The 13,301-nt window shown below is 39.5% G+C and overlaps 1 protein-coding gene across 1 annotated transcript; it reads left to right on the top strand.

Moving 5' to 3' along the window:
- The first annotated feature begins 10,523 nt into the window (after window positions 1-10,523).
- Window positions 10,524-11,465, top strand: LOC132242119 (olfactory receptor 52E2). Its single transcript, XM_059711035.1, has one exon. The coding sequence runs from the start codon at window positions 10,530-10,532 to the stop codon at window positions 11,463-11,465; it is 936 nt and encodes a 311-aa protein (XP_059567018.1). The 5' UTR covers window positions 10,524-10,529.
- Window positions 11,466-13,301: the final 1,836 nt, after the last annotated feature.

The raw sequence follows: 13,301 nt of genomic DNA, 5'->3' as shown, positions 1-13,301 counted from the left end.
GCATTATATACTTTCATTCACAACATCTTACACAACAAGCCAGTCTCATCAGTGTTGAAAACCTGCTCTTTCACAGAATCCTTCTCCTGTACACTTAGCAGACATTTAAAAATTTTTTCTCTGGCCTCCTGATAAGCAGAACCTGCCTCAGCAGTAGGTTGACTGCTCTTCATGCCTTGATGCCTTTTGAAATGTGCTAGCTAGCCAGCACAGTCAATAAGAATGTGACGCTTTTCTGACTCTGGATAATGGTGATATCTTTGACCTTGCAACAGTACCGTCCACTTCACCTTTTTTTAAATAAGTTGTTATCTCATGAACCCACAAATTTAGCCTCTTTTTCATTCCTTTACCACACACAACAGAATTTTCTTTAGTACATTCCAGCATGGCTTCATATACAGATAGACAAATTCCCTCTCCCTTTGTCTGGGTGTACCATATTTTTCATTCATTAACTTTGAACTCACAACCAACAGTGTTATAACTCATACTTGAAAGAAGCCTATATAACACAGGTATTTTCTCCATAAAGTACATTACAACCTTCTTGCACTTAAGGACACTAGCAAAGTATTATTTTATTCCAGTGCATTTCATAAATAAATAAATAAATAAATAAATAAATAAATAAATAAATAAATAAATAAAATATTTAGTCCATTATACTTCAGTGCTGTCCTTGGGGCCATTTTAAACAGTGGAGTTGTCAAAAAAAAAAAAAAGCATTAAAAAAACATGGCACTGAATAGAATACAAAAATGACACTTGTTTGCAGCTAAAAATCAAAAGCTAGACTCTCACCTTGTTCAAATCCAGCTGGGGATGTGCTTGTCAGGCAACTCAAAATTTTTCCCACCTCTTTGCATGTCTTCAAATAACTGTTAAAGTGACACAGGTATTTATTTAGGTTTACACAGAAATTTTAGGGAGTAGGCAAATTTGCATTGTGATTTATAGAAGTCTCATACTTAAGATATACATAAAAAATGCAATTAAGTGTAAAAATAAAATGATATAATTTCAAGTTCTGCATTTTAAAATTTGGTAGCATTGACATTAAAAAAGACTTAAAAATGTTCAAATAAGACAAACAGAAGCTTGACAGGCAATACTATGGTGGTTAGTAGAGGAGAAGGAGGGTGGGATGGGTAGATAGTGGAGTGTAAGTACAGGGGATCAAATATATGGTGACAGAAAGAGATTTGAATTTATGTGGTTCATACATAATTCAATATACAGATGATATAGTACAGAACTGTAAACTTCTAACTTATGTGATTTTATAAACCAATGCCATCCCAATAAATTTTTTAAAAAATTGTTCAGATATCTTAAAGGAGCTTGGAGTACATGTGAAAGCACACTAAATCTAGATTGCTGAGAGGATTGCATGCTTAAAGATATCAAATTTTCCACATTGATGTTTAGGTGCAATTACATGTTCATCAAAATTCAATTTTATTTCATATAATTAAATATTTTACTTGAAATTTATTCTGATGAACTATGAAAAGAATTAAGATGTACATCACAACATGATATAATTAAATATTTTACTTAAATTTATTCTGATGAACTATGAAGAGAATTAACATGTATATCACAACACAATATAAAAATTTAAAGTCAAACATGATTGAAATATTCAAAATCATATAAATATGAAAATCATGGAATACTGTTAAATGAAATATCAAGGTTACATTATGGTTAATGTTAGTTTTTTCTTTCTGTCTTTCTATCCTATCTAATAATAGACAAACATGGTAATTAACCATACCTCCGCTACACTTCCCATTGGCTAATCAGGGTGATATGCAAATTAACTGCCAACCAAGATGGCGTCCGGCAGCCACTCAGCTGAAGCGAACATGAGATTTGCTTGCTCCAGTGATGGAGGAGGCCAAGGTTCCCCGCCTGCCACGGCTAGGCTCTGAGCTGCACTCTAAGCAACAATATTGCAATTATAGAAGCTAAACAAACCCCAGATACCTGCTTTCAGCCAGCCCACCTCGGAGCTGGAGCCGCAACAAAGTTTCAATTACAAAAGGTAAATAAATCCCAGAATAAAAAAAGAAAAGAGAAAAAGGAGAGACTGGGAGCTTCAGTTGCAGGCTTGGCCTGCCTGAAAACAGCCCTCAGCCCCTCATCCAGGCTGGCCAGGCACCCCAGTGGGGACCCCCACCCTGAGGGGGGTGCGGGCAGCCTGAAAACAGCCATCAGCCCCTCATCCAGGCTGGCCAGGCACCCCAGTGGGGACCCCCACCCAAAGGGGGTGCGGGCAGCCTGAAAACATCCATCAATCCCTCACCCAAGCTGGCCAAGAGGAACTCCCACCCTGATATGGGACACCATTCAGGACAAACCAGCCGGCCCCCACGCGTGCACCAGGTCTTTAAGCTATATAGTAAAAGGGTAATATGCAAACTGACCCTAACAGCAGAAAGACTGGGAATGACTGGTCACTATGACACACACTGACCACCAGGGGTTAGACACTCAATGCAGGAGCCACCCTCTGGTGGTCAGTGAGCCCCCACATGGAGGAGCTCTGCTCAGCCACAAGTCAGACTGATGGCTGCCAGTACAGCGGTGGTGGTGGGAGCCTCTTCTGCCTCCTCAGCAGCGCTAAGGATATCCAACTGCAGCTTAGGTCTGCTCCCTGATGGCAAGTGCACATCCCCTAAGGGCTGCCGGGCTGCCATGGGATGTCTGATTGCCATCTTAGGCCCACTCTCCAATCCCCTGGGGAGCAGGCCTAAGCCAGCAGGTGGTCATCCCTCGAGGGGTCCCAGACTGTGAGAGGGCACAGACTGGGCTGAGGGACCTCCCCCCAGGTGCATAAATTTTTGTGCACTGGGTCTCTAGTAATAGAAATAAAAAGGCATTATTTAAAATGAAGGGATTATACACTAGATTTCCTTCCTTGGTACATACATATGATTTCGGAGAAATATAAAGAAAGACTCACCTTCTCTCCCCCAACCCTTCTTGAATTCTCCTGGTATGAAGTTGTTAACGCTAGGGCTTCTGGTCAAGATGGCAGCATATATAAATGCAGTACTTGAATCTTCTTACAACTACATCAAAATTACAACTAATGCCCTAACCTGTTTGGCTCAGTGGTAGAGCATCGGCCTGAGGACTGAAAGGTCCCAGGTTCGATTCCGGTCAAGTGCATGTACCTTGGTTGCAGGCACATTCCCAGTAGGAGGTGTGCAGGAGGCAGCTGATCAATGTTTCTCTCTCATCAATGTCTCTAACTCTATCCCTCTCCCTTCCTCTCTGTAAAAAATCAGTAAAAAATATTTTTTTAAAATATTGCAACTAACTACAGAACAACCATCATTCAGAACTGACTGAAATCTAATTGAACAGATGTCCTACAACTAAAGATATAAATAACAAGCCATTTGGAGACTGGTAGGAGAAGTAGAGGTGTGGAACAGGCTGGTCCCAAACTCACATGTGGCAGATAAAAAACAGGAGGGCCCTGGCCAGGTGGCTCAGTTGATTGGAGCAAAGTCCTATATAGCAAAAAGTTGTGAGCTCAGTTCCTGATCAGGGCACTTACTAGTCTGCAGGTTCGATTACCTGTTAAGGTGCATACAGGAGGCAACTGATCAATGTTTCTCTATCACACCAATCTCTCTCTCTCTCTCTCTCTCTCTCTCTCTCTCTCTCTCTCTCTCTCTCTTCCTCTCTCTCACTTTCTCTCTCTCTCTCTCTCCACTCACTCTAAAATCAGTGGAAACATATCCTAGGGTGAGAATAAATAAATAAATAAATCATAGGGAGGGTATCTCAGTTGCAGAAGTCCCCCTTGAGGAGAGAGGAGTCCCAGCCTCCCCTCCCCCCCCCAGGATCCCCTGAGTCCCAGTGCCAGAAAGAGAGGTCCCCATAATTTCTGGCTGTAAAAACCAGTAGCGATTGTAGGTGAGTGAGACAGAGGACTGCTGGAGTCCCAGCCATTTATCTTAAAGGGCCCATACACAGACTTTCTTGGACTCATCACTCTGAGCCAGGGGTGGGCAAACTTTTTGACTCGAGGGCCACAATGGGTTCTTAAACTGGACCGGAGGGCCGGAACAAAAGCATGGACGGAGTATTTGTGTGAACTAATTTAAATTCAAAGTAAACATCATTACATAAAAGGTTATGGTCTTTTTTATTTTTTTAGTTTTATTCATTTCAAACGGGCCAGATCCAGCCTGCGAGCCGTAGTTTGCCCACGGCTGCTCTGAGCTCTAGTGCTAGAACAACAGAGCGGAAGGAACCAGGGAACTAAGGGGAGGAACTGAAGTATCAGGATGAAATCTTTAGGGGCAGCTTTCTCCCAGACAGAATGGCTGGCAGAGGCCATTGTTCCTTTTCTGAGCCTTTCCCCCACAGAGCAGGCAGAAGCTCTACCCTGATAATTCCCTGAGACCCCAGCCCACCTAACTTGTGGGCCCACCCATGCTGCTTCCAGTGGCTTTTCTATATGAATGGCCTGTCTTGGCTCATGCTTCACACTTGCTTAAAATTTCTCAAACAAGTATCATCAGGCTTCAGTATGCTCTGTACCTCTCACTAAGTCACACTGTACCTCTCACTAAGCTTGGCCTCTCCTGGGCACCTCCAAGCCCTGCACAAGTAGCAGCCATCTACAGATCATTTTATAGCTGATGGCTAGTGCCCCAGGTAAATACAGATGGTGGCTGACCTTGGCCTGCATCTTCTAGGACAGTGGTCGGCAAACTCATTAGTCAACAGAGCCAAATATCAATAGTACAATGATTGAAATTTCTTTTGAGAGCCAAATTTTTTAAACTTAAACTATATAGGTAGGTACATTGTTATTAACTTAATTAGGGTACTCTTAAGGCTTAGGAAGAGCCACACTCAAGGGGCCAAAGAGCCGCATGTGGCTCGCGAGCTGCAGTTTGCCGACCACAGTTCTAGGAGGTTCCAAAGCCAGTGCATCTAGTGGACAGCTTCAGACCACACTGAAGCACCAACCAACCACCTCCACAATCAATACACTCAAGAAGGAAACTCAATGAGCACCAGAGGTCAGCTGCAGTAAGTCCTGCTCCATGAAGTGGGCCCCTGCACAGCTGATCCTCCATGGTTATAGAAGCTAGTCCTTGCAGTCAATCGTCCTGGGGTTAAATCCCTCACATTGACATGCCAACAGCAATCAAGGCTCAACTACAACAGGTGTGTGCACAGAATTCATACAGAGGGTGCACCCGGAGTGTCCAGCTTGGGTAATCAGGAAGCCTGTGCCACTGGACCCTACAGGACACCTATTATATAAGGCAACTTTACCAAGCCCAGGAGATGTAGCAGCTCTACCTAATACATGGAAACATAGAGGGAGACTGAGAAAATAAGGAAACAAAGAAACATGCGCCAAACAAAAGGACAGAACAAAACTCCATAAAAAGAACTGAACAAAATGGAGAAAAGCAATCTACCAGATGTAGAGTTCAAAATACTGGTTATAAGGATGCTCAATGAACTTGGAGAAGAGTAGTTGAACTTAGAGAGAACTTCAACAGCATAAAAAAGAACCAATCAGAAATGAAGGATATACTAACTGAAATGAATACATTACAGGAAATCAGCAGGAGAGTAGATGAAGCAGAGGATCAAATTGGAGATTTAGAAGATAAGGAAGCAGAAAACACCCCATCAGAACAGAAAAAAGAAAAAGGAATTTTAAAAAATTAGGATTGTCTAAGGAGTCTCTAGAATAACTTTAAGCATACCAACATGGGCATCATTAAGGTGCCAGGAGGAGAAGAGAGGGAGAGCAAGGAATTGAAAACCTATGTGAAATAATAATAATGAAAAATTTCCTTAACCTGGTGAAGGAAATAGACATACAAGTTCAGGAAGCACAGAATGTGATGAACCCAAAGAGGCCCACACCAAGACACATCATAATTAAAATGCCAAAGGTTAAAGACAAAGACAGAATCCTAAAAGCAGGCAGAGAAAAGCAGTTAGTTACCTACAAGGGGTCTCCCAGCTGATTTCTCAACAGAAACTTTGCAGACCAGAAAGGCTTGGCTCAAAATATTCAATGTGATAAAAAGCAAGAATCTACAACCAAGATTACCTAGCAAAGCTTTCATTTAGAATCAAAGGACAGATAGAGCTTCCCAGACAAGAAAAGCTGAAGTAGTTCATTACCACTAGACCAGTATTACATAAAATGTTAAAGGATCTTCTTTAAGAAAAGGAAAAATATATAAAATATGAATAATAAATGGCAATAAATGCCTATCAAAAATTTAATCTTTAAAAGAACAATACGAACAAAACAGAAATAAACTCACGGATACAGGAAACATTTTGATTGTTTGCCAGATGGAGGGGGATGTGTGAAAAAGGTGAAGGGAATAACAAATTCAAATTGGTAGTTACGGAACAGTCACGGGGATGTATAGTACAGCATAGGGAGTATAGTCAATAATATCCTAGTAACTGTGTATGATGTCAGCTGGGTACTAGATTAAATGGGATGATAAGTTATTAAGTTCTAAAATGCAATTAGTAAGTCATAAAATATCTAATAACTGGATTTTACACCTGAAACTAATATAACATTGTATATCAATTGCAACTAAAAAATAAAAAGTTTTTTTTAAAAAAGTGAACTCTAAAGACTTAGAACCTGAATTCTGAATTCACATCTCCAACTCCCAATGGTTTATTTCCTTGACACCATAGGGAGGCCATCTCCACTCCATACCCATGGGAGTCTCAGAAATTAGGAGACAAGTCTATAACTGAGCCATTCAGAAAAGTTGCAAGTCTTGTGAGAACTAATGTCTTCCTCAAACCAGGTAGGTGCTCATCCTGATCCGCACAGAACCCCTGGTGAGGTATGACAATGTGCAGTCACTCTCACCTGTGTCGTGGTTTCAGCACTCTAGTGAGAAACAGGCTAGTGTAAATTTTCTTAGGAAAACTGAACCCATTTGGGTTTGTGACGCCTGAGTAACTACCTCTGTTTTACTCTGCTATGGGTTGGGATTAGTTAGACTCCAACTTTCTTTGAGAATAAATCCAGGCATGGGTTTCTCTGCTTAGTTCAGTACATCAGAGGAAGGCTGATGAAGCAAGGCTGGGAGTATAGATGCATCAATCACAATTCTGAGCAAATCTACGATACTTGAGCAATGTTTCATGCTCCTCAAAGCAGCCTTACATGCATTGTTGTTTTACATTTACAAAATCCTATGGAGTACTCATCTCTTAAGGGATAATGTGAAGATCCCAAATATAATTATACTTGGGTTCACATTCCAACTCCTTGAATATATAGTAGAGTATTTTAAGGAAACTTAAATGAATCTTCTTAGCTTGTTTTTAATCTGTGTTGTGATTATCCAGAAATTCCCTTAAGGTTTAAATGGTAATGTCTTCAATAAAAATAATACAATACATAGTATAAACCAACTCACTCAGACTTATTTTACTTTTATTAAGAGATGGATAGGAATACAGTATAGAATTTATGTAGAAGATATTATACTTTACTTTATTCCTCCCCAAAAGCAAACATGAGTTTCACTCCATTCTCTCTTTTTCTCTATCCTGTATTTAGACAAGGGACAAAATGCAGACAGAATTCAGTTTTGTTGGAGAGTGATCCTGGGTGTGTTTGAAAGATTTAATATTATAATCAAGGAAACTGTTATTGTACAGTGTTTAGAAATAGTATGGACTAAAATAGATTCACTGTGATTTCACTGTCTTAAATTTATACTGAAATTATTTACCAGAAAATGAATAGAAATCTCTTATTTTCTCCCTTTCTCTTTTTCTTTATTCATTCATAGGAACAGCAAATGTGTGAAAATGCATGTCCTCTGCCAAGTAAGAATTTGTAATATAATAAAGGAAAAATATGCAGAAATATAAAACAAAAGTGATGAGATAGGAGACAGGTAAGAGCACAGACCATAGGGACACTAAAGATGGGCATGATTGATGGATAAAAGTTTCTAGAAAAATAAACTCAAGGAGCTGACATGTGAGTAGTCTTTGATTCTAACCAAGTTACTGAGAGGTTTGGTGTGTGGAGATATATCATGAAGAACAAACACATGTCATCACTTCCATGAATTAAATAGGTGAACAGTTCTCTATGTGGAGAAATAAGGGAAACTGTATTTCAAGAGTTTAGAAAAATTCTTAATATTTTAGATGACATGGAAGGCCAAATCTTATTTGTAATTTCCTTTTTGTCTGATGAATACAATTGTAACTCTGCATTATTAATCTACTTACTTCAAAATACACAGGTAATATATGAATATATAGAATACATTGGCACTGTTAAAAAAATCAAATCATAGTGATACAACTAAATTATGCTGTCTGTATACCTTTCCATCCATCCCACATTTTAGACATCTCCTAACTTAAATATGATCCTTTTTAGATCGTTTCTGTATATATAAGTATATATATATACTTATATGTGTGTGTATTTGGTTATATATACATATATATAAAGTATTATATAATAGTATACATAATTATATAATAATATTCATAATTATATATAAATGTGTATATTTATATGACCACATTCATAAATACACATGCATATGTTTGCTTTTATTGTGTTTTAATGTTAATGAAAAAAATCAAATTTCTACTTTGTTTTTTCATTTAGATGTTTTTCTGTCAGTTTATATAAATATACTTTATTCTAAGTGCTTCTGAGTACTACATAAAAAAATGCCACAGATTTTTAAGTTTAATATTGCTTTATTAATGGACACTTTCAATGTTTCAACTTCTACTTTATTACAGGCACTTTTTCAATAAGAGTCACTATATATACTAGTACATCCATGTGTATATGTGAATATTAGTCCCTATTATGGCAAGTAGTTAAATTGCTCTGCCCAAATTTTTGCCTTTAATAATAATGATTACTAAACAATCTTCACTAAATGTTAGGTTAATTTCTCCAATCAGTTGTGCACAATAGTCGCTCTTTAACACAGACTAACTCGTTATCATAAATCTTCATATTCTGTTGTTTAAAAATATAATGTATGAATTATAATCATTTTTAATTTTTAATTTCTGATTGCAAATAAGGACAAGACTTATCTTATGTGATTGGACCTTTATATTTATTTCAGTGTGAATGTTTTCACTACATAATTTGTCCACATATTTTCTATTGATAAAATGTGTTTAAATTGTGTAATAAGATAGAACAAGTAGAAGTGAAGGTTATAGTTTATGTGAATTATGAGAATGGTTATGGAATCACAAATATACATAAAATATATAAAGAGAGGTTTGTTTATATTAAGACCAAAAAAAGGGAAATCATAAAAAAATGCTTTAGCTCAATGTATATATACATAAACCTAAGGGTAGAATACTGTAAGATTGCGAGAGCTTTTATTTGATGACAAATGTTAATTTTCCCTGAGTTATGTGCAAGGTAACTCTCATCTTTTCTCATATTTTGAAAGGCAGTGCATTGAGAGAGAGGATTAATTAGACAGAGAAAAGCTTAGATTTGTACAGTTTCCTTTATGGACTTTAAAAACAGAAGAGATTTAAAAATAATTATCCATAATGAAATTAATGGTGTTAGTATTCTCTAAATTTAGATACATACAGAACAATTCCCATCCTTTTACTTATATATATGCACAAATGCAAATAACTTTTATTTCTTTATTTTTTAATTGATTTTATAGAGAGGAAGGGAGAGAAAGAGAGAGATAGAAACATCAGTGATGAAAGAGAATCATCAATCAGCTGCTTCCTGCATAACTCCTGGGAATTGAGCTCAAAACCCAGGCATGTGCCCTGACTGCAAATCGAACCATGAACTCCTTGTGAACGCTCAACCAGTTAGCCACAGCGGCTGGGCCAAATAACTTTTCTAATGTCACTTTTAGAAGTATTTAGCAACAATAGAAGTGTTCTGACTCTAGAGCCCTTGTTCTTGAACACAAAATTATACTGTCCCCCTAAATGATGATACAGAATGCTGAGAGGATGTGTTCCATCAATCTTTGTGTGCTCTAACACAAATCAAGTTAACAAAAGCTTAATAGGGACTCACAAGGTAATCAAAAAACCTCTCTCTCTGAAAAAAAAAATCAATAAAAACATGGCTCAATACTATCAGATGGACCAATTTTAACCCTTTAAAGTACATTTTATATTTTGTAATAAATGTTGATGACTTCCTTCTTTTGTTGATAGTTATTATCCCTGTGTGTTGTCATTTAATTAACTGGAACTAATTGTCATCACTATATTTATAAGCTGGCAGAATCCTACATTAGTCAAACTTGAAGGGGAGATTCTATTGGTGATAACTCTATTGGTGATAATAACTCCATTGGTGATAATAGCGATAATGAGAGAAGTTGGCTTAAGTGTTCTTAAATTATATTTAGGTCTTCAAAGCTACGGAACACTCCCTGGTGACTCGTATATTGGATGAACATAAATTTCTGAAGACTTATGCATTACCTATCAGGATGTCTCTTCCCAATGACACTCAGTTTCACCCCTCCTCCTTCTTGTTGCTGGGGGTCCCAGGACTGGAAATGCTCCACATTTGGATTGGCTTACCCTTCTGTGCTGTGTACATGATTGCACTCATAGGGAACCTCATTATTCTGTTTGTGATCCAGGCTGAAAGCAGCCTCCACCAGCCGATGTTCTACTTCCTGGCCATGCTGGCCACCATTGACTTGGGTCTCTCCACAGCTACTATCCCAAAGATGCTTGGAATCTTCTGGTTCAATCTTAGGGAGATCATCTTTGATGCCTGCCTCACCCAGATGTTTTTCATTCACAATTTTACACTGATGGAATCATCAGTCCTCTTGGTAATGGCTTATGACCGTTATGTGGCCATCTGCAATCCACTCCAATATAGCACCATCCTCACCAACAAAATTGTGTCTGTGATTGGTCTTGGAGTGGTAGTGCGGTCACTTATTGTTGTGATTCCATTTGTATTTCTCATTTTGCGATTGCCCTTCTGTGGGAATCGTGTCATTCCTCATACCTACTGTGAGCACATGGGTCTTGCTCGCCTATCTTGTGCCAGCATCAAGATCAATATTATTTATGGTTTATGTGCAATTTGTAATCTAGTGTTTGACATTATATCCATTGCCCTTTCTTATGTTCAGATACTCCGTGCTGTTTTCCGTCTTCCTTCCAATGAAGCCCGACTCAAGTCTCTTAGCACATGCGGTTCTCATGTTTGTGTGATTCTTGCCTTATACACACCAGCCCTCTTTTCCTTCATGACACATCGCTTTGGCCAAAATGTCCCTCGCTATATCCACATACTCCTGGCCAATCTTTATGTCATAGTTCCACCAATGCTCAACCCTGTCATATATGGAGTCAGAACTAAGCAGATCTATGATTGTGTGAAGAAAATATTATTACAGAAATAAGGAATGGAAACATAATGACACTACTAACTGATTTTCATTGTGAAATTTTATGAAATTTAAGTTAGAAAAATACTTTCTTACAATAACTATGTCAAAATATGTATTTATGTTGGCTCTCCTCTGAAAGTATCTTATTTCCATCTTCTTTTCAGAACACTTCTCAATATCCATTGCTGCATTCTCTGTCCCTTATAATTTTATTTAGCAGGTTGTATTATTTTCTCCTTTTTGTATGCTTTACAAAGTGAAATTTTTAGGTCATAGGAGGGGTGTAGCAGAATGTACATTTAACATTATAATACTTTTCACCCTCCACCATCAATTTATGAGATTTATAATTGTTCCCTATTTGTATTGTCATTTTGTATTGTCACCACTTCATGTTGTCAATCATTTGTCTGCATCTACTGAGTCATGAAAGGCTATTTTATTAAAGCGAAAACTTGTATTTTTCTTTATGATTAAAATTTCCAGGCATTTTTCTTGTATTAATTTGATATTACTTATCTTTTTTATGAGTACATGTCCAAGTTCTTTGCCCACTCTTTTATATTTTTATCTCATAATAATGGACTTATAGAATACTAGAGGCCCGGTGCACAAAAATTTGTGCACGGGGGGGCGGGGGGTCCCTCAGCCCGGCCTGTGCCTTCTTGCAGTCTGGGACCCCTCGGGGGATGACCATCTGCTGGCTGTGGCCTGCTTCCCAGGGGATTGGGCCTAAGATGACAATCAGACATCCCTCTGGAAGCCCAGCAGCCCTTGGGGGATGTCCACTTGCCAGCAGGGAGCAGATTTAAGCTGCAGTCAGACATCCTTAGCACTGCTGAGGAGGCAGGAGAGGCTCCCACCACCACCACCACCACTGTATTGGCAGCCATCAGCCTGGCTTGTGGCTGAGCAGAGCTCCTCCATGTGGGAGTGCCCTGACCACCAGGGGGCAGTTCCTGCATTGAGCATCTGCCCCCTGGTGGTCAGTGTGTGTCATAGTGACCAGTCATTCCCAGTCTTTCTGCTATTAGGGTCAGTTTGCATATTACCCTTTTACTATATAGGATAGAGGCCTGGTGCACGGGTGGGGACCGGCTGATTTGCCCTGAATGGTGTCCCGGATCAGGGTGGGGGTCCCCACTGGGGTGCCTGGCCAGCCTGGGTGAGGGGCTGAGGGCTGTTTTCAGGCTGCCCGCACTCGCTTCAGGGTGGGGGTCTCCACTGGGGTGCCTGGCCAGCCTGGATGAGGGGCTGAGGGCTGTTTTCAGGCTGCCCATACCCCCTTCAGGGTGGGGGTCCCCACTGGCGTGCCTGGCCAGCCTGGATGAGGGGCTGAGGGCTGTTTTCAAGATGCCCGCACTCCCTTCAGGGTGGGGGTCCCCACTGGGGTGCCTGGCTAGCCTGGATGAGAGGCTGAGGGCTTTTTCCAGGTGAGCCAAGCCTGCAACTGAAACTCCCAGTCTCTCCTTTTTTTCTTTTTTTATTCTGGGATTTATTTACCTTTTGTAATTGAAACTTTGTTGCGGCTCCAGCTCTGAGGCCAGCTGGCTGAAAGCAGGTTTCTGGGTTTGTTTAGCTTCTATAATTGCAACATTGTTGCTTAGAGTGCAGCTCAGAGCTGGGCTGCGGCAGGCGGGGAACCTTGGCTTCCTCCATCACTGGAGCAAGCAAGCCTCCTGTTCGCTTCATCTGCGTGGCTGCCAACCGCCATCTTGGTTGACAGTTAATTTGCATATCACCCTGATTAGCCAATGGGAAGCGTAGCGGAGGTATGGTTAATTACCATGTTAGTCTATTATTAGATAGGATCTTTATGTGTTTGGTTACATAACCTTTGTTAGAACT

The sequence above is a fragment of the Myotis daubentonii genome, chromosome 9, assembly GCF_963259705.1.
Source record: "Myotis daubentonii chromosome 9, mMyoDau2.1, whole genome shotgun sequence".
Classification (NCBI taxonomy): Eukaryota; Metazoa; Chordata; class Mammalia; order Chiroptera; family Vespertilionidae; genus Myotis; species Myotis daubentonii.
The sequence above is the reverse complement of the archived record's forward strand: the minus strand, read 5'-3'. Positions and strand labels throughout refer to the sequence as shown.

What these genes read in the sequence shown, in the direction of transcription:
- LOC132242119 (XM_059711035.1), top strand. Translation starts at nt 10,530, where the DNA reads ATGTCTCTTCCCAATGACACTCAGTTTCACCCCTCCTCCTTCTTGTTG.